Consider the following 24696-nt stretch of genomic DNA (forward strand, 5'->3'; position numbering starts at 1 on the left):
ACCACAGGTATAAATCCAAATACGAGGACATCCGCAACCTCATGGACACAGTCGAGGAAGAGGCACGGACCAGCCCCGGAACCTCAGCACACCCACCCCCTCCCCCTCCCTGACTTTCATCCAGCAAGCAGTAGCTCCTGGATCTTTTAGTTCGGCATATCTTTTTGGAACTTTGTACATTTGGATTCTCATGTAAATAAGGAGTTTGGAGTTGTATGGCCATGAGCCAGTTTCTTTTTTCAGTTTTACAGTTGTATGGCCATGAGCCAGTTTCTTTTTCAGTTTTACAGTTGTATGGCCATGAGCCCTTTCTTTTCAGTTTTGGGATGTCAACCCCAAGGTCACTTTCTTATTTGTACTTAACACTTAACTTTCTCTCACAAGATCCTGGGTCATTCACCGGGACGGTGAATGATAGTGGCGGGGGACCTGTTGTACTCAAAGTTTATGGCGACCCACCAAGAGTCACACTTGGGTCACGTCATGGTCACCTCAGCAACATGCCAAGTTGTTAGACCTTGGTCAGACCTTGGTCATACCTAGTCGCAGCGTGTTCACATGTGTTCACATCTTGGACTTGACATGGACATGACGGAAGCAATACATGACTGAAGGGTGCCAAACCTCAACCTCGACTCACCATGGTCAAAGTCAATCATAGGGAAGTATTGGCGCAATGGTACGCGGGATACACCTGTTGGTGCACATGGGAAGCAGTCCATCAGTTAAGAGGCATAGGTGGTGCACCAACCCTCTCAACCAACTAGTGTCAGGAGCGCAGGAGAACACATGGAGCACGGGATTCACTGACCCAGGACAGGCTGGAGTGTTGCGGAAGCCATCAAGGACAGAGCGGCCCACAAACGGTGGAATGGCTAAGGATGGCTAAGGGTGCAAGAAGGCAACCAATAGGAAGAAGGTGTGGAGATTGGTAGCGCGGGGGTGGAGCAAAGGAAGAGAAGGTAAAGAGGGGGAAAGGAAAAAGGGGGAGGGACATTCTGGCAGGGAAGAGAGGTGGGAGTGAAGGAGTGAGAGGCTAGAGTCAAGAGCTCGCCTCGTGTGTATCTTCGGGGAGTGTATCAGTCATCTTGCTTTCTAATGAGTTATGCTACTTCCCATCTCTGCTCGCTACTCTAAAATCTCTTTTCCTTGTGTTTTCCTCCCCTCCTCTCCCTTCACCTGGTACAACGGACCTGTGTCATGTGGTTGAAGTTCCTTGCTGTTCATGTCGAGGGATGGCTTTCATGATGTTGTTCCGCTTTGGTCTTCTTCTTGCTCACATCACTACAGCACTTGTACCGCTTGCACATAGTTGACACCATCTACCGCTTGCACATAGTTGACACCATCGACAAGCACTCGCCTACGTACCATCAGTGACACTTATGGCACGTCTTACTCGCTTCTCGCACCAGTGGCCCTAGGCCTCCGGTAATACTTCCGGAAGTGTTAGGAACCCCCCCCCCTCAGACAGTCTCCGTGAAAAAGATGATATCTCTCCCAAAGAATGCCCCCCGTAGATTGCCTGGTTGTGCTATAAAAGAACCATTGCAGTTCCATACAGCGATGCGTAGACTATCTGACGGGTGGTGTGTCCCATGGGCCCTGTCCCGTCAAGCGGACGGGGCAGGAGGTGGAGGTGGAGGTGGAGGTGGAGGTGGGGCTGTATCTGCTGGTCTGCCATCTCTAAGCACTGTGGAAGCACGCCTCAAGGTGCCTGTGATGAGTCTGCCATCCCTAATCACTGCCCACTTGCCCTGAGCTCGGGCTGCATCTCTCTGAGGCATGAGCGCCTTGCGCTCCTCAACCTGTATCTGAGTCAGATCCTCGTCCATGGAAATCTGTGGGTGGTCTCTGAGTGTCCCTCTCCTCCTGAGGGCAGCTAGACGTGCCTGGGCATCTCTGAATCTGATAATGAGGGGCTGCTCTCTAGTAGGATCCCTCCCGACTCTATATGCTCCTACTATGCCATGATCCTGTACTCCCAATGTCTGAGAGACAAAGGTCACAGCCTGTGTCATCGTGGACTCTGTTGCCGAGGGCAAGATACCACGAATGCGAATGTTGAGGGCCTTTGTGGCCCTCTGCTGTGACTCGACCAATGTAGCTGATACAGTAGATCTCTGAGGCTGTGGTGGCTGACGGCGGACGACATCCACCCACTCTGTGGCTCTCTGGACCTCTGTCTGAAGGGAGGTCAAACGCTCCTCAACCGCTGCTACTGCTGTAGTGGGAGATGTATCCATGTGCTGAACGCGAGTCTCGATCTGCTGCACTCGCTCTGTGTGTCCATGAATCTCTCCAGCAAGAGTCCTATGGGTCGCCTGTAAGACCTGAAGATCTGTCCTAATAGATAAGACCTCCCGATCCTGTTGTGTCACTCGATCAGCAAGAGATGCAACCTGAGCTGTAAGTAGAGAAATGGTCTCGTCCTTTCTGTGAAGCATCTGAAGTAGTGCAGCTCGGAGATGGGTCTCAAAGTGCTGAAGCTCTGGCAGGATGTGGCGGCAAGGACAAACAGTGCAAGGCATGGAAGGAGAAAGAGAGGGAGACAGGGGGGAAACCGGTAAGGTGGGTAGCGGGGATGAAGGAGAAGGCTGGAAAGGGGGAGAGAAAACGGGTACCGGGGAAGGAGAGGAGGGGATGGGTAAAGTCTGTAGAGAGGATGAGGAGGAGGTAACCTCTGGCAAAGTAGGTAAAATAGGCAACAAAGGGGAAGAGGTGACAGAGGGCTGTGAGAGGGAGAGAAAAAAGGGTGGAGAAGGGGTAGGAGAAGAAGGAACCTGAGAGGGGAGGGGTGAAAAAAACTGCGGGTACAAAGTAGCTATGGGCGAAAGATGAGATAATGGAGCTGAAACTGGTGAACCTGCGACTGGGAGTGCGGGCACTGCGCTGGGCGGAAGATGGGACAATGGAGCTGAAACCAGTGTACCTGCGACTGGGAGTGCGGCAAGTGCGGGCAGTGCGCTGTCCTTTGTAGAAGATGCGAGTCCTCTTCTACTATAGTGCAGCATCTCGGTCGTGGCGGCCATTGATGTTGCTGCTGTTGCTGCTTCTGTATCATGCTTGACGGTGTCGGCCATTTTTAATTACGGGAAGCCGGCAACATTGAAAAGCGGGAAGAAAAGTTGGGGTTGGGGCTGCCCCCCCAAAAAAAAAAAAAAAAAAAAGTGGGGTTGGGGTTGCCCAAAAAAAAAAAAAAGGGGTCGGGGCTGCAAGTGCGGGGGGGTGAGGGGGGGGGGGGGGAGCGGGGGGTGAGCGGAGGGGTGAGCGGGGGGACTGAGCGGAGGGCTGAGCGAGGGGGGGGGGGCTGAGCGAGGGGTGAGAGAGAGAGAGAGAGGAGAGTGTGAGAAGAGATAGAGGCTAGAGCTATGAGCTCGCCGAGAGGAGAGTGTGTGGAGAAGATAGGGGCTTGAGCTATGAGCTTGCCTATTGTACCTCTGTGTCCACTATGGGGATAGACCTATGCATTCTGGCTCTTGTGACTTGTGACTATTGTTCTAGTGATGTGTACTTCGGCCAACCTGGTCACTCCCTCATCCTTTGTTTCCTTAGTATATGGGATTGTTCACGACTTTCCAGTGCATGATGACTGTCTCTTCTTGCATTCATGTTGCATTTTGATGTGACCGTCACCTGGCATCATGCACTCGTACGGCGTGATTCACTGCATTACAGCCAACGACACCCACACATCACTGCATGGTGCACTCCGATCGATCCACTGCATTAGAGCTTGCAGCACCCAATCTTCTCACACCAATGGCCTTTGGACTCCGGTAACACCTCCAGAAGGGAAAGGAACCCCCCCCTCAAACAATTATCCACCCATCAACATTTCCCCTTCTCTCTACATGGAAATGCCTTGGAAACTATAGGTAGCTGCCACCTCATTACACCCCCTAGCCCCATGGTTGTCTTCACTAACCTTGGGTGTGGGTAGCCCTTACATAAGGATACTTGCCTCCTAGAAATCCTTTTCATAAAGGTACCCTCTCACTAACTTGTAGTGCTCACTCTAAGGGCCTAACTTAACACACCGACGCTAGCTTATAGCCATAGGTTTAGCCCATGGTTCACTTCTCCTAGCCTAGTCCTAGGGAATAACAACTTCACTTGGGTTGTCATCACCTTAATCACTACTACAAGTTGACATAAAAACTTAAGTGAAGTCGTTTATCTTCACTTAGGTCGTCACCTTGATCTGTACTATAGGAGACATTACAAATAAGCAAGGAGCAAAGAATATGCCAACGATTTTGTTTGAATGAAGTCAACTTAGAATCAATCTCATATCCATATGCCACTATTACTACACAACAACCGGGCTTTGTGATGTCCTAGAGTCCTAACACGCTTCATAGAACACCCAAACCAGTGAAGGCTTGCTTTCTTGATAATCTAATGGCCAACCACGTGCAATCCCTTGAATCAAAACCACCAAAGATACGGCAAACCCTTCCAAACAATCTTAAATCTTGATGCCCCCTATTCAGGCAGCTCCCAAGGTAAGTGAGGCCAACAAGCTATTGACATTCAAGAGACATAAAATACCATATCAATCATTGCATTCTTTGCCCAAAAACCATGAGTGACCTTCAAGCTTGGTCGCAGCAGCACATGCAGAGCTCTACCATTCCACTCATCCAGTCTTTCAATAGATAGTGACGTGCAAAGAGGGATCACATCTTTTTCCAAACAAGATGAAATTCCAGATCCAGCTTGCAAAAGGATTCGATCACTTCTAGAGAATTTTGGATGGAGGTACCATCTCTCAAAGAACTCTTTCAAAGGCAACACAGATACTTAATCCTACCACTTGTACGACATCAGATGATATCTATGCATTTTGACAGCACTCATCTCATGCAAGTTGTAACGACAAAGATGTGCTTTAGTTACCTTTTTCATTTTGTACTGGCACCTATGGTTCTTGACTACGCATTATGTACTTTTTTCCACAACTCTCCTGAAGACATTTATAAACCCATGCTGTCTTTCTTTCTCTCCCCAACACCTTTAAATGGCTTTGTTCCTAGAAATATTCAGAATGATTAAGGGTTTGTAGGGCCCTCAACGCTCCCACCCCTCCGTCAATTAGGATAGTATATGAACTCGCTGGAGGGGAAAAGTTACTCACTAAAAAAAGTGGACTTTCTTGACCTCCTTTAACACATGCTTTGTTGGGGTTTCCTGAGACTTCTCCAATAAAATTTTCAGTACTGCAAAAATGAGAATGTAAAGACAAACCGCCTGGTCCACTTATGCCCAGTCCCCATACAATGCAAATGCTTGCAAATTCAGATGTGCCAACATTATGCTATTTCTGCTCACATCTCTCCAAGTCCACATAGAGTACTTCAACTCTACCCAAAATATTGCACACCAGCTTAAAATAAGTAGCAGAGGAGTCCTTCATCTTTCCACCAGCATTCTTCCTTCAGTACATCAGGCTTTTCAACCAAGCCAACAGCTCTCTCTATCAGTACTTACCTAAGCTTTCTCAGCCTTGCACACAGCATTTTCTACTGCAGGCATCTTGCTCATTAGCTTGAGTTGAAATTCCTTGCTTGCCAGAACATAGACAACTTGCTTTCTATCTTGCACTGACCCATGCTTCCGGCTCTAAAGCTTATAAGTTCTTCTCTGCTTGACAAGCCTTTTAAACCAGTAGGATGCAATGTTGAAGCTTCGTGACATGCTCTTACAGTTTGTTTAACTGTTCTAGAACAAACATAGTACGACAATGCCCAATAGAAGCACATCAACGTCTAAGCTGCCTGAGAGAACCATAAATAGCACTGCATACATTTAGTGTCCTGCAAACTCTGATAGGTACAGTTACATAAAAGATAAAATTTTGAAATGATGTTTGGACAAATTGATGTAAAAGTTGTGAACCAGTTCAGTCTGTGAAGGTTCAAATAGACAAATATATTGAATATCATCTCATGCAAAAGTTCATCCTTCTTGCGAAAAATTCAGAGCTCACTGATAATCTGATGGTAGCAAACTGATAGATGGGCGGAGTATGTCGAGCACTTCATCGCCAAAAGACACCCGCCAGATCTATTTGAAAAAGCAGTCAAGAATGCAGATTCCATCATACGGTAATTGAAACAAATGTAATGCACTTTTTGGGAAACAGCCATGTAGATACAAAAAGACTAGACAGTTTTTTTTATGATAGTTACAAAATTATTAGCCCAATGACCTTTTTTATAAACACCAGAAGTTATCTTCTATATATTTTTATTTACCCCTCGGCAACCACATTTGACTTTAAGACAACCTCATGCAAATTGGTGTCTCCTTTGCACTTTTCACTTGGCTGGCTTACACTTCAAGATACACATGTTACACCTCTACTGTGAAGGCGAAGAGGGGGGGCACTATGGTGCATGATGCTCTAGCTGGCAAAGACACACAATTCAGATTGATTGTACATGGTGGTGAAAATTCTCTTGAAGAAGATTTTGTTGTCATTGATTGGACCACACCAACCCTAATTGTACCAAAGGGATTGTTGCTGTTTGAGTAGCAACTCTGCTCCGGTTGCCTGCCTTTACTGTTGTCCCACCTTGGCTCATTCTGTTGCTGGCTGTCTTTTTGGTGGGGTTGGCATTGACCAATGATGTTCCAGGAGTTGTTGAGGTCGATGCCTCCTCCCCTTCGGGGTCATCTTGTCTTCCGGGCTTCGGACTGGCGCTTATGCTAGATTTTTGTCCTTTGAACCCATCAAACCGACAACCTTTGCCACATTTAACCAAAGTGCAGTCAAGCACTACCAGGCTCGAGCCATTCTTCCTGAGAATAAAGAAAAAGCCGAGCACCATCGTACCAAGAAGCTCTTCGCAACAAATAGACTCTTGTGACTTCTTCCTTTGGCTTTTGCACATGAATGCCTGGTTCTCAAGAGCTTTTTCCTTGTGAACATAAAGTTGACGAGAAAGCTCAATAATTTTCTGTTAAATCCCACAGATACACAACATGCTTTAGACAAGAAACCAAGTGAAGAACGGCCTGGAGAAAAGCGTGGACATCTGAGAATTGTACCCGTGGGAGCGTCCTTAAGATCTGGATGACTTCGAGGCAGCATTCTTGTGTCAACATTTCCACTTAAGCGCCTGAGCGATTCAATAATTTGACTTTCCCCTAGCGCTGTTGTAGGCTATGCGTATGTGTCTTGCCCTCCTACTGATTTCTTGGAAAATGGGTTGAAAAGACATGGTCAAGGGATGGAAGAAACTTGGTCAAGAATATCCAGTTCCTCAAGAATGGTTTCATCGGCCTCAAGTTGGTCCAAAGTCTGCCCTAAGCAAGTCCTTCCAACAGGGAGTGTGGAATATCAGCCTAATGTCTACAATTTAGTGGAAAGCTGAGTGTTCACGCCTAGATCCTAGCCCAATCGGGGTTCCAAATCAGGTCAAATTTCCCAACCTTCCAATGGTCTTCTGGCTGTATTTGAATAAGATCATGGCCTTCCAATGGTCTTCTGGCTGTATTTGAATTTTGAATAAAATCAGTGCTTGAATTGGTCTATTCCCTCAATATGAGACAAAAAAAAGAATCCATCCTTGAGCCCAACCACAATGTTGTGTTTGGTTGATTTGCTAAGGAGCTTCTTGGGGACGGGTGTTCCCTTACAAGTTATTGCCTTGCGGGATGCACATGAGGAGACCCTTGTCTTTGATGTTCAATCAAGAGGCAGACTTCTCAGATCTTCAGATGATATTCTTTTGGAGGTTGCCTTCCAGCCTACTAGGATTGCAGGTTACATGGAGTGGGACACAGACTCACAGTGGTATCTTGATCCTGACCCTATTCCCTGGCACTTGGGTCTTGGAGACTCTAGTTATATGGTGGTTCCCCCATCAGGTTCTTGCAGTGGGACCCAGGGAAGTGGGAATGGATTGATGAAGGGCATCGAGAGAAGAGCATCCCCTTCTTTCGTTACATAGTCAGAAATGCCAACCTAGCTAGTACTTTGATTTCCCCTTTCCCTTCCTTTCAAATAAAGCATGGTCCTCTTCCCTTGATGTCTCCATCTTTACATTCCTCCTCCCATCATGTACATGCTTCTCTTCCCCCTCTCCTTTTCCCCTTGTGCCATAGTCTCCCTCTTCATTCCCTCCCCTTCTAATCCCTTTTTCCCTCCCATGATAACGTTTCGCCCTCACGTTCTCCTTTCCTCTATGGCCCTTGAGCGTCGCCATGCTTAGTGTCTAGCCTCTTGTCCTGATTTCTTTTCTAGGTAACAATACCCACCCAATCTCTGCCCAAAGGAGTACATGTGTGTATGCATCGAATAAAGAAATCCTTCCAAGGCTCTTGAACAGGCAAAAGTCACCTTACCACAAACTTGCAAAGTAATGTGCTGCATTGCAAGTCTGGGTCCATGATATTGAGACTTCCTTCTTTTGTGGGAAGGATCAAGGTCTCCCAAGCCACCTTGGCCACAATATCTACAGTGCCATCTAGTCCATTCCACAGAAAGTTCCTCATAAGTCTCTTGAGCCATGTAATGCAATCTCTGAAGCTGAACTAACAAGAGCGAACATACCATGCCATGGCCAGCAAAACCTGGTTGACAACCACCACCTTGGAAGTGAGGTCCAATTTGGCTAAACTTCAAAATAGGAGTTTTCTCCTGATGCTCTAGAGCAGTGTAGCAAACTGCTGTGAAGAACAAATATCCCTTTTTTTTTTTTTTTTTCCAAAAAGATTACTTCATTAAGTATGAATGAAAGCCGCAAGAGCAAGCTCAAATGTGGGAGTACAACATGAAAACAACTCAAAAGGAGCTAACAAAAATCCATGGTGGAGGCCGAAAATGCCACCTCAATCCTGAAGAAGACTTAGAGAAGAACGGAGATTCTCTCCAAACTCTGAACAAAGTATCTCTCCTGGCTATAATTGCTCTGAAGGATCCCTGCATGCTCACCCAGATGGCCATCAGTATGTGTATAGCATGAGTCCATATACTGGCCATAGACTGGGAAGGGTGAACTAGTGAACCCTCCATCACCTCCGTATATCTGGCCCTCTAAATATGCCAAGTTGCAATGCTAGCCACCTCCGTATATTTGGCCCTCTAAATATGCCAAGTTGCAATGCTAGCCAGAATCTCCCAAGATGTGTCTACCGAGGCATGAGCAGCTCTGAAAGGAGTGAAGGGAACATCCTGGAGAGAGCATGACTCCACAGAGTGTCGTTGTATAATGAAGGTTGAGTATGAGTCATGTCTCTTGAAGAACACCTGAGGGCCAATAAGAGACAACCATGCCACTGATTCCCAAGTCATGAAGAAGGGTGCTCTATGAAATATGCAAAGAATCCTGGAAACACCATTGCAGATCGTCCTTGCCTATCTGCACGCCCAGAGGTAATGCTGAACTGACTCAACTGCGGTGTGGCATCGAGGACAAGTAGAATCAGCCCTGAACCTGGATCTCCACAAGTTCACTGCAATCCCTCCATGAATAGAAAGCCAAAAGAAGAGAGTGATCTTTCTATTTTTGAGGGATTTCCAAAGCCTTCACCAAAAGTTTTTATGCACCTTTGCAAAAATAAAAAAACTCTCCCAATAAGGAGCTCTGTTGGGCCTCCAACCTCTACTGCTAAGCTGAAATCTCCGCCTCTACATGTTCATCTTCTGTCATCCTCTGTTCTTGTGCCATCTCAAGGCCGGAATCTCTATCTCTAGTGGTAGAACTGCCTCAATACCATACACCAACTCAAAAGGAGTGTGACCTGTAGACGTTTTATGGGTGATGTTGTAAGCCCACACGGCTTCAGTGACCTTCTGATCCCACTGGCTCCTGTTCCCTATGGCCATTTTTCCCATGGTTTTACAAAAGAGGCCATTGGTCCGCTCCGTTTGACCCATGGATGCTAGATAATAGATGCTAGAAGTGCGATGATCAATACCCATGCGATCCATGAGCAATTCCACTGCTTCATTTAAGAATGGACTCCCATGGTCAGATACTATTTCCATGGGTGTCCCAAACCTTGTGCAGATACGTTCAAATATGAAATTTGAAACTGCCTTACCATTTGCAGCGGGGAGGGCGATAGCTTCACTCCACTTAGTGACATACCGAGTGGCTACCAAAAGATACTTCTTTTTGCGGGCAGTCATGGGCAAGGGCCGGACAAAATCTATTCCCCACTTCTAAAACAGATGGATGGACATCACTGGGTGATGTTGCCCAGGACGCAAATCCTTCCTACCAAAGAATTGGCATGGTTCATAAGTTTAGCAATGCATAGTGACATCCTTGAACAAGGTCGGCTAATAGTATCCAGCATGTAAAATCTTCTTAGCTGTATAGTCACTGGCATAGTGGCCTCCACAAAATCCATCATGATAATGCTTCAATACCTTAAGTACTTCATCTGCATCAATGACCCATCTTAGTATCCCATCCATGCCTTGGACAGTACAACACCCCATCAAAGAGGGTGTAGCGCCTACTATCTCTGCTGATCTTCTTTCTCTCATAGCTCTGAAGAAAAGAAAAAAGTAGTCAAAAACCTGTAGATTCCACCATACCATGGATCTCCAAGTTCTATGGCCGCTACAAGGGTTACATCGAGGCACTCCTCTAAATCAATCAAAGCATTCTTCAAGTTGGAACAACCTCCTTTTATAATTTTGAAAGAAAAATCATATTCTTGTAAAACTGCCAACCATTTGGCCAACCGGCCCATGGGATTTAGTGATTGAAGAACCTGCTTTACAAGACCATTGATACATATTATGATGAAGGACTTTCCAGCAACATAATGCTTAAATTTCTCAACGCAAAACACCAAAGACAAGGCATGCTTGTCAACCTCTGAGTAGTGTCGTTCGGTGTCAAGCAATTGTCGAGAAGCAAATCGAACGGGATACATGAACTGATCCTCCCCTTGCTGGAGAAGAATACCTGCCAGAGTGTGCTCACTAAACCCAGGATTGATATAGAAAGTCTTTGACCAATCTGGATTGCGTAGAATGGGTTCTGAAGCCAGAGCATTCTTGATTTGTGCAAACCCATGATCACAATCCTCATCCCAAGAGAAATCAGCCCCATCTTTTAATCATAGTCATGGGTTGTGTCAAAGCAGCATATTGATCAATGAAGCGGCGATAGTATCCTGCTAGATTGACAAATGAGCGTACCTGACGCTTGGTTGTTGGTGGGAAGAGCTTGAGGATGGCTTCTACCTTCTCGGGGTAAGGCTTGACGCCCTCGGATGAGACAATATGTCCCAGTAACCTCCCTTGAGTGGCTCCAATGGTGCATTTCTCAGGGTTGAGACTGCCATTCGCATCATTGACTCTTTGGAAGGCCAACCTAACCTTCAGGACGTGCTCTTTACGTGACGAGAATATACAGAAATCATCTAAAAATACCTCCAAGAAATCCCCCAAATAAGGAGCAAACACCATCTTCATAAATCTTTGAAAGGTAGCAGGAGCATTGGTGAAGCCAAATGGCATTACTTTGAATGCAAATGTGCCCCAAGGTGTGGCAAATGTGGTTTTAAGCACATCCTCCTCAGCAATTCTGATTTGATAAAACCCGGAGTAACCATCATAGAAAGTATACATCTCATCACCACTTACCTTCTCAAGAATGAGGTCTTGAAAGGGAAGAGGATGATGGTCCCTCTTGGTGGCTGCATTGAGTTTCTTATAGTCGATGCAGACCCGCCACTTGTTGTTTTTCTTTGGGATGACTACCACTGGTGAAACCCATTCAGTATTGTGAACCGGAACAATAAACCCAGCTTCTACAAGCTTCTGCAACTCTGAGCGCAAAGCATCGGTCTGTAAGGGTCCTAATCTCCGAAACTTCTGAGCCACTGGCTTAGCATCAGGCTTTAGCTCTATCTTGTGTTCTATGGCAATCACATGGCGAAGGTGGTGGTAGCTAGTTGCAAAGAGGTCAGGGAAACCTTTGAACATTTCTAGAAACTCATCTTTCTCACTTGAAGTGAGGTCTGGGAAAGCATAGATTCAAGCTATTGAGGACTAGCTGTTACCTTTTCTGCAGGTGGCGGGGTTGGAGACACCCCCATCATGTAAACTTCCTCATCTGAGAACTCCTCCCCCCCATCTGATCCTTCCATTGATTCAGACACCGAGGATGAGAGAGTATCACTGTCTTGCTCCTCTTCTTTTTATGGTTCCATGGCACCTGGTTGCACTGGGATCTTCTCCTTAGAAGCACCAAAAGACATGTGTCCTGTCTTCCAATAGCTGACTGCATCACTCTTTCTCAACCATGGTCTCCCGAGCATGACTGGATAACTCCTGCCTGTATCTTCGATGTTCACTACATAGAAATTGACAGTGGTGGTCAACCCATTGACAGAAACTGAGCAGCAGATACCCAACATTTCTTTCTTTTTCTCATGAAAAAGACTTTTATTGAGTATGAAGAAAACCCGTAAGAGCAAGCTCAAAGCAGAAATACAACATGCAGTGCATGAAATTCCCTTCAAAAGGAGGTAGAAAAAAATCCAAGGCTACGGCTGAAAATCCACTGTAACCCTGTAGAGGACTCCAAAAAGAAAGGGAAACCTCTCCTAAGGAACGTAGCCCTCCTAGGAGATGCTGCTCGAGAAGATACCCAACATTTCTTCATAAAACCAAGGTGAGAAAATCAAAGAGTATCCACCCTCTCATACTCATAGTTGATCAAATCAGATTGACAAGCGTCTGGCTCATGACCAGAAAAGACCTTGGACTAAAAAATGACTGTGCTTCAACCCTAAAGGGTATTTTCGCACAACTGACCTCTAGACACTGCAAATGCATGGAGTTTATTTGTGATGGGCAAATCCTCAATGACTCCCAGGGTGGCGAGTCGTCGACCATCTGCTACCTTGATTCGAGTGGAGAAACACCTTGTGCATTTCAAATTCAATTTCTTCATGATTCAGGGCACCATGATATTACATGCAGCTCCCCCATCAACACACACATTTTTGACACGACAATTATCTATGATGACATCTACTGTATGTGGGTGCCGATTAATTTCTTCAGAGATAGAGACCTCTCGTACCTTTTCCTTTTTCTTACTCCTCCTTGTTGAGAGCCCTTGCTACAGCTCACGTCTCACCTTAGGGCTTAATGCTATTAGTTGAGGAAGCGTGATGCTCAAAGAACAATGAGTAAGGTCCTGAACGACCGAATAGTCTTCTTGCCCTGAGCCGATGGAAAAATCCGAGAACGACCACTTACTCCTGCGAGATCTTTTAGTCTTCTCTGTTGGCGGGTCTGCCATCTCAGCATCTGAGGGCTCTGAGAAGGACACCTTCTTCTTGAGGTGGCCTGGTCCATGGTTTGGAGAGGGGTCCGAGGTGGCACAACTTCTTTTCCCGGGGTTAAGAATCTCTACATCAGAATTCTCAGTGCCAGATTCACTTAGAAGATTCACCCTTCGAATATTGGGACATTCCGTGCGATAATGACCCTTCTGGTGGCACTCGTAGCATACAACATTAGCACGGTCTCTTGGGGGGCGGTTGGCTTGATTTCTGATGCCCACCATCTCAAGCCGAAGATCATTCAAGACCTTGGCTAGGTCATTGACTCCGGGTTCCTTAGCAGGAGGGGCCGGGGGAGTAGGAACAAGGGGGGCTCATGGGCGAGGCTGAGGAAATCTTCTAGGTGGAGGTTGAGGATATACTCCTTGTTGAGGGTAAGCATCTAAGGGAGGACCATACATTTGAGGTGGAGGCGGTGGATACATCCCTGATGAGGGGTGGGGGTATGTCCCTGAGTTAGACTCCCCAGGTTGTTGTTCCAAGAATTGAGGGGGTTGCGGAGGGACAATCGTCTTCTTTGAAGCGGGGTCGGACTGAACTTTATCAAACTTTTAAGCAATCTCAGGTGCTAGCACCATAGTTTCTGGATTCTTCCATTTAAGCTTGAGGCGGAATTTGTCACTTGCTCCTGCTAGGATAAGTCAAAACATCGAGCGATTGCGTTCGAGCGAGCCCAAAGTTCAAGCGACACTTATGAGGAACTTTGTCTAAACCTGTAGGAGCAATAAATTTTTAGTAAAAATGGTTGAATCTACATAACACTATTACAGATTGTTTTAAATTATTTTTTGTATGATTCTTGGCAACTTACAAAGATTAAACTTACTATTGGATAACTCATAAATCCATGCAAGTCAACAATCATTCAATGAATACCAAAGGAAAAATTCTTGGCAACATACAAAGATAAAATCTATTATTCGATAAATAATAAATACATGCAAGTTAGCAATCATTCAATAGATACAAAAGGAAAAATGTTACAATGTCTACATCTCGAGGCGATCACTCAAAATCATGTAAGGTAGCACGTGAGTTGAACATGTTTCTTTATTTTATGGAGTTACATACATGGCAACAATAGTCCCACCGATGATATAGAAGCTCCTCCTAGCAAAATCTCTCACAAACAACTATTTGTATACAGCTCATCGATTTTTATGCTACCGACATGATTTGATCCATTTTGTACACAAAATGATCACATGAATAAAATGTTTAAACTATGGAACTAATAAATTATTGATCACCTTATGACCATGATGATGCTAACTAAATATGGATCACCTTCATATGTCCTTGACCATGTATACACCTCTAGGATGGAGGGAGGAAACCAAGGACCCAGACTCTATATGAGAAAAATCTATGGTCATAATTAAATATAGAGTTTGATAAGGTCCGACTCTCATGAAACAAAGATAAGTATAAACTTTCTAAAGATCTAGGATTTTGACACTTTAACATGATAAATGTATTCATTCATATCATTCCGATCGTTTTGACTACAAACATGACCATATTTGGAGTCCAATTGACCAAGTTATGGCCCAAATAAAATTGGCAAGAGAAGCCTCCCAAGAGGCCGCGATATCGTGGCCTCTAGGGAGGCTCCTCCTCTCATTATTTTTTTGCCTTGAAAACGGAAATTGCACAAGAAAAACACATACTTTGACCCCTTTCTTTCTTTGTAGGCAGCCTGTCACATGGAATGACAGCATACTCGATGAGCATAGCAGACCGCTAGGCCATTCACATTATATGCAGTGGTCTCGATGGAAGAGAGGCCTTGCCTCCTCTATAGGATCTTGGAAAGCCTTCAATAGCTTCCGAAGGATCATAGAATGCTACTAGTCAGTCATCTCAGAGGAAGCGCAGGGAGGATTCAGCAACCATTCCAGTGGATCATAGAATGCTACTAGTCAGTCATCTCAGAGGAAGCGCAGGGAGGATTCAGCAACCATTCCAGTGGATTGGATTGAGATGGATGGTATGCCTATTTCTTGTTCCCCTTGGATGGGAGCTTTTTTGGGTTTGGGACTTCCACTTCAGGTTATTACTTTGTCACGATCACATGAGGATGCCTTGGTTTTTTATGTCCAAATGGGAGGCAGGGTGTCCAAATCTTCACACGATGTTCTTCTAGAGATTGCATTTCAGCCTATCAGGGTCATTGGTTTTGTAGAGTATGGCTGAAATTCTCAGTAGTACCTAGACCCTGACCCACTTCTCTTGGCCTCGGGCTCATGGAGATTGTGGCTCTATGGAGGGGCCCCAATAAAGTATTTGTTGTGGGAGTGGAATGGATTGATGAAGGGCATCAAGAGTAGGGCCCCCCCTTCTTTGGTTATATTGTAAGTAATGCTAGGAGGTTTCAGATCAGTTGCAAAGACTGGAGACCCTCTAGAGCTCCTCAATGGGAGAATTTTTAGAATTTTGCTAATTTGCTGAAATTTTTTTGGAAGAGACTCTGGAAATCCCATAGCTAATTTGCAAGGAAGTCAATAGGCAGGTAATTTCAAGTCTTTTGTCCATGGAGGATATAGTGCACACAGTGTAGTTACGGGAATCAAATGGAAGATAGAGATCAATGTCAGAAAATTGGTTTAAAATCGTGCATATCCTCTGACAATGAAGGCACAGAAGCTCAGCCAACTCTCTTGCTCCTAGAGACAAGAAAGAAAGTCGAAGGAAGGTGGTTTTTCTTTTGTAAAGGTAATAGGTATGGTATACGCTGTAATCGCAAGTCTAGGCATTAGTTCTTTATGGGTTTCACTCAATATAAATGTGGGGATTAAAGGTCACTGTGCCTTTACCCCGGTTATGTACAATACTCAAACACATATATAAATGAATGAAAAAGAAGATTAGGGTGTTCTGCACCCACCAAAACTTGTGTGGCTCTCTGTTTCTCTCTCTCCCTCTTTCGTTCTTGCTTCCGTTGAGAGCACTCTCAACTGGTATCAGAGCCCAGGTGATCTAGCTGAGCGTGCGTGAATGCTTGAAGCTCAGCAGCTCTGTGGGAGGAAGGAGAAGCTCTGTGGGAAGCTTTGTGGGTGACTTTACTTGCATCCGAGTGTGCAAAGACCTTGGAGGAACCTTTGGAAAAGTCACTTTGGTTTTGCGAAGTGGTTTTGAGAGCTTGTTAAGTGTTTTCAAAGAAAAAGACGTTTTTTGAGCTTTTCCCTGTTCCGTTCGATGACAAAGATGCTGTATTGACTTGTAGAGGCAACTATTGCTTGCTTTTGGTGTCCACTTCACTTCAGGAGCTTGGAAACACCTTCATTCTTGAATCTGGGATCATTTCATTGGATTTTTGACTCACTGTGTCAGTTTTTGCGTTTTTCTGCCCAGGTGTTGGAACTCAAGTTTGGAGCAACCATTTGCAGATCTGTCAGTTCCGGTGGACTCAGGAGGTCCTAAAACCTCTATGTTGCTGATCATTCGCACTTTGGTGGAGTTTACAAACAGCTCTGTTTCCAAAAACGTTTTTCAGTCCGTGTGTTAGACCCAGTGATTGAGACCACGGTTTCCAAAACCGTCTGTCCCATTGCGTTCCGGATGCCCAAAAACCCCTACTTGTCAGTTCTTACGCGATTCGGTGGAGGATTTTCAGAGTTATAGATCTCTGTGTATTCGATTTCGTCTCTCTGTTATGCATTTTTCATTCTAAGGTTTTGAAATCTTAGATTTATGCCACATGGCAGTGGATAAGTATTGACTCCCATTTCTCACTCATCGGTTGGGATTTTGGAGTTCCGACAGAAGAGAGATATTTGCAGATTTTCTTGCTGAGTCCGATTATGCAATGGCGCCCATGTTTTGAGGCATCTCAGGTTCTATTTTCAATAGCGGTCATTACCGTCGGACTATGATTTCTTGAGCATACCTTATGCAGATCACTCTGGTTGCAGTTTGAGCAGTGTCGCTCATTCGTGGTGTGCATTGGGTTGCAGTGGATGATTTATAGGCCATTTGGATGCATTGCGGTCCTTATTGGATGCATTGATAGGCCCAAATTGCCTTGTGGGATGCTATTTTTATGGACACTTTGCACATGGATGCTATTTTATACTGAGGGACAGCTTTGACACATTGCAGGTGATGCACTGATAGTGCTATGCTCTCTTGGATGAGATATTATTAATGCATATGCCAGTGGACGGTGTTTATGCTTGAGTCATTTGGCACTTATTGGCATTTTGGATTGCCATTGCAGTTGGCATTTTCTTTTGGGCCAGATTTGCTCATATGGATGCATAGTATATGCACATGAGTCAGATGCTTTGAGACATGAGTTTTGGTGATATTTCACTCTATTGTGGCATACACATTTGGGTGCACCTGGTATTTGGTGTGATTCTCTCTAAAAGTTTGATGGGGCAAACTTTTCCTTGTGAAAAGAATAAATAAGGGATGTGCTTATTCAAAAGAAGCAGATTAAACTCTTGGCGGGGATTGAAAGCTAAGCCTGCAAATATGTCTGAGGATGATTGGAATGAGTTGGATGCATTAGCAAAATCTACTATTAGACTTCATCTTGCAGAGTCAGTTTATTTCACAGTAGTAAATGAGCAGACTACGGAAGATTTGTGGAAGAAACTGTGTGCCACTTATGAAAAGGAAACTGCCTCTAATAAAGTTTACCTCATGAAGAGGTTGTTTGAGCTACAGATGAAGGAAGGGGTCTCCATTGCTTCTCACTTGAATGAATTTAATATTATTTTCAGCCAGCTCCAGGCTCAGAAGATGAATTTTGATGCGGAGACTAAGGCAATATTTCTCTTATGTTCATTGCCATCCTCATGGGATACCTTCTGTACAGCTGTCAGTAACTGTGTACCTGGTGGAGTACTGAAATTTAATGATGTTGTGGATAGCTTGTTGGCCGAGGAGATTAGACGGAGGTTGTTTGAGCTGTAGATGAAGGAAGGGGTCTCCATTGCTTCTCACTTGAATGAATTCAATATTATTCAGGCTCAGAAGATGAATTTTGATGCGGAGACTAAGGCAATATTTCTCTTATGTTCATTGCCATCCTCATGGGATACCTTCCGTACAGCTGTGAGTAACTCTGCACCTGGTGGAGTACTGAAATTTGATGATGTTGTGGGTAGCTTGTTGGCCGAGGAGATTAGACGGAAGTCTATGGATGGCAACAAGCAGGATGCAGCCTTAAATGTGCAAAGGGGCAGATCACAGTTTAGGGAGAAGTCCCAAGAAAGAGTGAAGTCTCGTAGCAAATCCAGGGCACGGAACATTGAGTGCTACCACTGTGGCAAGAAGGGCCATATGAAAAAGGATTGCTACAAGCTGAAAAGAGAGCAAAAGGATAAGAAAAAGAATGCAAATTGGGGTGCAAATCAAAAGGAAGAGAGTCCAAGGGAGGATAAAAGAAAAGTGAAGATCGAGGAGATCAATGCAGTCACACATGATAGTAACAATGACGTTCTCTTCATGTCTAGTTTATCTGCAGAGTTGCTTACCACTTCAGATGATGCATATTCCCAAGATTGGATTTTGGATTCTGGTGCTTCATTCCATGTTACTCCCCATAGGGAATGGTTCTCCACTTATGACAGTGAAAAGACAGGTTGTGTGCATCTTGGAAATGACTATGCATGTGACATAGTGGGAGTAAGTGACATAAAGTTTTCTTTTGCAAATGGGTCTGCATTTATTTTGAAACATGTGAGACATGTGCCTAAGTTGACCAAGAGTCTTATTTCAGTGGGTCAGCTAGATGATGCTGGTTTTCACACCACTTTTGGCTTTCAGAGTTGGAAAATTCAGAAGGGCTCTATGCTTTTGGCCAGGGGTGCCAAGTGTGGGACTTTGTGTCCCTTACATGTATCAGGGGTATTTGATCATGTTGTTGCAATAACCGAGCAGCCAAGCACTTCTTTGTGGCATTGCAGGTTGGGGCACATGAGCCAGAATGGAATGAAACTCTTATGCCGTTTAGGTTATGTACCGCATTTGAGTTTCTCTGATTTTGAATTTTGTGAGCATTGTCTCTATGGGAAGCAGACTAAATCAGCCCATAAAAGAAGGGGAAAGAAAGAGTTTGAAAAGCTTGATTTGGTGCATTCAGACGTGGTCCCATGCCTACACGGTCATTAGGCGGGGCTGAATACTATGTGACATTCATTGATGATGCAATTAGGAAAGTGTGGGCTTATGCTATAGCTCGGAAGAGTGATGTGTTCCGGGTATTTCAAAAATGGCTGGCCTTGGTTGAGAATCAGTCAGGTAGAACGCTTAAATGCCTACGGACTGACAATGGTGGAGAGTATCTCTCTCATGACTTTCAGCATTTCTGTGATACACGTGGGATTAAGAGGGAGCTCACATCCCCTCGTACTCCAGAGCAAAATCCAGTTGCAGAAAAGATGAACCGTACCATTCAAGAAAGGTTGCAATGCATGCTTTCCGATGCAAGTCTTTCTGGTGGTTTTTGGGCTGAGGCAATGAAGATTGCAGTGCATGTGATCAATAGATCACCTAGTAAGAGTTTGGATGGTGGTATTCCTGAAGAGGCATGGAGTGGCAAGAAGCCCTCTTACTCTCATTTGCGTATATTTGGGTGTGAGGCATATGCACATGCGCCAAAAGAGCTTCGAAAGAAGCTAGATCCTAAGTCTAGGAAATGCATCTTTCTGGGTTATGGTGAAAGTGGAGAGATGGGCTATCGTCTCTGGGATCCAGAAGCAAAGAAGATCATACGCAGCCATGATGTAGTCTTCAATGAGAAGAAGATGCATAAGGCACCCATGAGGGATGTTGAAATGAGGAGAATCACTTTCCAGGATGTGAATCCACCTGCATATGTTGATAGATAGCAAGCTATCCATGCACCAAATGTGCAAGAAATGGTACCACCAAGTACTCCCACAGGTATACAATCAAGGATAGATGATGGATCATCTATTGGTGGAAATGATGAGCCAAATGTGGCTGATATGCAGGTGGGACAGCAAGCTGAAATGCCCTTGAGAAGATCATCTAGAGTGTCTAGACCGCCTGATAGGTTTGTTCCAGGGGTAGACTATGTGATGCTTACTGATTGCGGGGAGCCTTCTTGCTACAGAGAGGCTATGATGCGCGAGGATCAACGCAAGTGGGAGTATGCTATGCAATCAGAGATGAGTTCACTTATGAAGAATAAGACTTGGGACTTGGTTTCTTTGCCACATGGAAAGAAAGCATTGCCATGTAAATGGGTCTACAAGATAAAGGTCACAGGTGATGATGTGCCTAAGTACAAGGCCCGTTTGGTCGCTAAAGGATTCAAGCAAGAGAAGGGTGTGGACTTTGATGAGATATTCTCTCCGGTTGTGAAGATGACCACACTTAGATGCATGCTTGGACTAGTGGCATCAGAGGATATGGAGCTTATGCAGATGGATGTCAAGACAGCTTTCTTGCATGGGGATTTGCATGAGCAAATTTACATGGTGCAGCCGGAAAGCTTTGAAGAAAAGGGCAAAGAGCATTTAGTTTGCAAGCTGAAGAAGAGTCTCTATGGTCTTAAGCAAGCGCCTAGAGAATGGTATCAGAAGTTTGATACTTTCATTCGGTCCCAGGCTTTTAGAAGGAGTGAAATTGATCACTGCCTCTACACTAAAAGGGCTAAGGATAATAGCCTGATAATCTTGGCACTATATGTGGATGATATGCTATTGGCTAGCAAGAATACTTATGAGCTAGATGCATTAAAGGCCAAGTTGCATGAGGCCTTTGATATGAAGGATTTGGGACTTGCAGGTCATATTCTTGGTATGCGCAGCATCACGCGTGATCGGAGTAGGAAACTCCTTTGGTTTTCACAAAAAGAGTATGTTACAAAAGTATTGCAGCGTTTCAATATGGAGGGGGGGAAGGCAGTGAGTACTCCATTGCCTCCATATGTGAAATTGAGTCATACAGATAGTCCCAAATCAGATGAGGAAAGGGCCATGATGGCCAAGGTTCCTTATGCATCAGCAATTGGGAGTCTTATGTATGCTATGATAGCTACTAGACCAGACATTGCATTTGCAGTGGGAGTTGTTAGCCGGTATATGGCTAATCCAAGAAAGAGGCATTGGGAGGCAGTTAAGTGCATTATGAGGTACATGAAGGGTACCAAGGAGATGTGCATCTGCTTTGGTAGAGGAGACATGCGTGTACTTGGGTACACAGATTCAGACTACGCAGGGCATGTGGATAGTAGGAGATCCACTTCTGGTTATGTGTTGACCTTTGCAGGTGGTGCAGTGTCGTGGATGTCTCGCGCACAGAAGTGTGTTGCTTTGTCTACCACATAGGCTGAGTATGTTGCAGCCACAGAGGGTTGCAAGGAGTCTATATGGCTTGATCGGCTGGTGGGAGATTTGGGGATTCATACAAGTGTACCGACATTGCATAGTGATTCCATGAGTGCTATTCAGCTAGCACGGAATCCGGTCTTTCATGCAAAGACCAAACACATTAAGGTCAGGTACCATTTCATCAGGGAGGTACTTTAAGACAAGTGCATAGAGCTTGTCAAGGTTCATACAGATGATAACCCTGCAGATATGCTGACGAAGAGTCTACCTAGTCAGCGGTTTGAGTATTGTCGTGTATTGATGGGCATTGTATAGTATGCTCACTGGTTGTTCTCCCTTAAAGGCACATTGTCCTTTAAGTGGGAGGTTGTGGGGGTTAAAGGTCACTGTGCCTTTACCCCGGTTATGTACAATACTCAAACACATATATAAATGAATGAAAAAGAAGATTAGGGTGGTTCTGCACCCACCAAAACTTGTGTGGCTCTCTGTTTCTCTCTCTCCCCCTTCCGTTCTTGCTTCCGTTGAGAGCACTCTCAATAAACACCCATCTGCGTTGGCCCCCTCAGCACTGAAATACATTCAAGAAAAACTTTAACCTCGATATTACAAGGGTAGCCCTGGGAGCTGATGTAATGTTTCATCTTTTTTTGTCTTAGAATAGAGACTCGCCCATAGTTTTATGATTGCTTAAAATGTTAATGATAAAGCAGAGAGCAACACAGATGAATTGTTGTCTCCTCTTCTTCTTTGATCCAACATTGTCCCTTCTAGTGTAGAGTAATTTGTCCATTCTTCCTTCCAAGGGCGAACAGGTTAATTAAAACAATATAATTCTAGGAGGTCTTGCCATCTTCTAACAACACTAGCAGAGCTAAGGCTGGCCGTTTTGGAATGTGGTTGACGAATGTCTTGACTATTCCACATGCCTCTTTAACCCAATTTACATCTTGGCTGCATTCCTGCCCAGCAAACAAGACAATTAGCTCTTCTTTTCTACAAAGGTTCTTGATATTCAAGGCTGAAGCTCTCCCTTAGTACATCTATCTTGAACTCGCTGCTTACCTTTTCAAAGACAAGCACACGAGGAAAGAATTCAGGACGTGCCCATTCAAGAAGTTTGTTTTCTATCCCACCTTGTACCCTTAAACTGAGAGGTCTTCCTATTGCCACCACATCGTCTCTTTTAGATTCATAAGCTTGCCCTTTTCTGGGCTTCAGAAACAGTAAATAGTCAGGTAAAGTGGCACCAGGCAGGAAACATGGTCTTCAAACAAGTAACGCTGCAAGTTCTCTAATCTGTATCCCAATTAAAAGTCAATCAAAGTCAATGGTATGGTGTGTTCTTTAGGCAAATGTCTGTGCATGCAAAATTCAAAGCATGCGTCTTCCAGAATTCAAAACACAAGACTTCCAACTGCCCTCGCTGCTGCTCCCCGCTCCTCCTGCTCCCCTCCTCTCCCTGCTCCTCCTGCTGCTCCTCCTCTCCCCACTGCTCCTGCTGCTCCTCCTGCTCCCCTCCTCACTGCCCCCTCCCTTCCCTCCTGCTGCTCCTCCCTGCTGCTGCTCCTCTCCCCGCTCCTCCTGCTGCTCCTCCTGCTCCCTCCTCGCTGCCCCCTCCCTTCCCTCCTCACTGCCCCCTCCTTTCCCCCGCGCTGCCCTTTCCCCTGCGTGCTGCGACTCCCTCCTACCTGCTGCAGCCTCCCCCCCCTGCGCTGCAGTCTGCTCCCCCCCCGCTGCAGCCTAGCTGCTGCCTGCACGTCCCCCCCATCCCCTCCTCTCCCCCCCTGCTCTTCCTTGCTCCCCCCCCTGCTCCAGGCCCCCTCTCCTCCCCTCTCCTCTCTTCCTCTCCTCCTCTCCTCCTTCCCCTCTCCTCTACTCCTCTCCTCCCCCTCTCCTCCACTCCTCCTCTCCTCTATCCTCCCCCCCTCTCCCCTCCTCCTCCTTGCTGCCCCCTCCTCTCCCCTCCTCCTTGCTGCCCCCTCCTTGCTGACTCCTCCTTGGCTTCTTCTCTCTCCCTTCTTCCTTCACCCACTCCTTCATCTGGAGTACCCCTATTCTCTTATAGGGGTCTCCTGGGTTTCAGGAAAGCGGACGGAGTTTTTATTTTTTGTGTTTGAATCAGCCAACACACCTCGATTGACGAATGGGTTCCCATTCAGTCAATCCATCTCCGCTCACACCGGCCACGAGAACTGTCGCTTTTTCAAAAGACGAGCTGCAGCAGTTGCAAAAGGATTTGGAGCATGAGTGTTCCACGACTCTCTTCGCACGCATTCATGGCTCACACCCCTCTAGGTCACAAGCTAGAGATTGGATGCTGGCGGCGCTTCCTCAGGACCTCGCCCCCCACCTCAAGAATGTTCGTTTGTTGGGACGGGGTTTCTTTCAGGTGTGCATAGATTCCCCGGACATCACGAGAGACCTGCTATAGGCCGAGTTTCTACTTCTAGGCTACAGGAGGATTTTTTTGTTTCCTTTTCAACTGGGATTTGACCCAGTTGAAGAGGACAAGCAGGGAGTTTCTGTTTTCATCAAGTTCCCTGGTCTTCCCTCAGTTTATCACCGGCTTCTTTCAGTTATTGGCGAGAGGTTTGGTGTGGTAGCAGAGATCCCCCCTCTCCCTGGCGAGCCCTCTTCGGCTGCTGAGGCGGTCAGGATGGATGGGGTACCCAGGGTTAGGGTCATTGTCCAGGACCCCAATATTTCAGATGACCACATCATGCTATAACGACCCGATGGGTCTTTCTTCTGCCAAAGATTTGAGGTTGCAGGTCGGCAGGACCAGTGCAGGATTTGCAGATCCTCGGGGCACTTCGCCAGAGATTGCCCAAAGAAGAAAAAGAGGCCCAGAAAGCAACCAGCTCATACTAGCTTACGACAAAGAGTAGGAGGGCTATCATGGCATTGTCGAATGACTCTCTGCCTGAGATCATTCTGATTAGGTACTACTACCTTGCCATTTCTTTTCAGCATACCATCCCTTGTGGCATATCTTGGATAAGTTTGGCCTTTTCTGGATGCCATGTCATCCTTTTTCCCGGGTTTAAACACA

At 45.6% G+C, this 24696-nt stretch overlaps 1 protein-coding gene across 2 annotated transcripts in view; it reads right to left on the minus strand.

Moving 5' to 3' along the window:
* The window catches only part of LOC147880735 (uncharacterized protein C16C9.01c-like), a 137186-nt gene that overhangs the window by 50815 nt on the left and 61675 nt on the right, over positions 1-24696 (minus strand). The window contains exon 5 of one of the 2 annotated variants that reach the window (XM_087371020.1): positions 5993-6069. The exons of the other annotated variant lie outside the window; for it this stretch is intronic. Within the exon in view, the coding sequence (XP_087227146.1) occupies positions 5993-6069 (77 nt within the window). The remainder of the gene's footprint in view (positions 1-5992; positions 6070-24696) is intronic. 2 annotated transcript variants of the gene reach the window in all.

The sequence above is a fragment of the Dipteris shenzhenensis genome, chromosome 32 (genome assembly GCF_047967505.1).
Source record: "Dipteris shenzhenensis isolate YYH24624 ecotype China chromosome 32, Dip_SZ_1.0, whole genome shotgun sequence".
Taxonomy (NCBI): Eukaryota; Viridiplantae; Streptophyta; class Polypodiopsida; order Gleicheniales; family Dipteridaceae; genus Dipteris; species Dipteris shenzhenensis.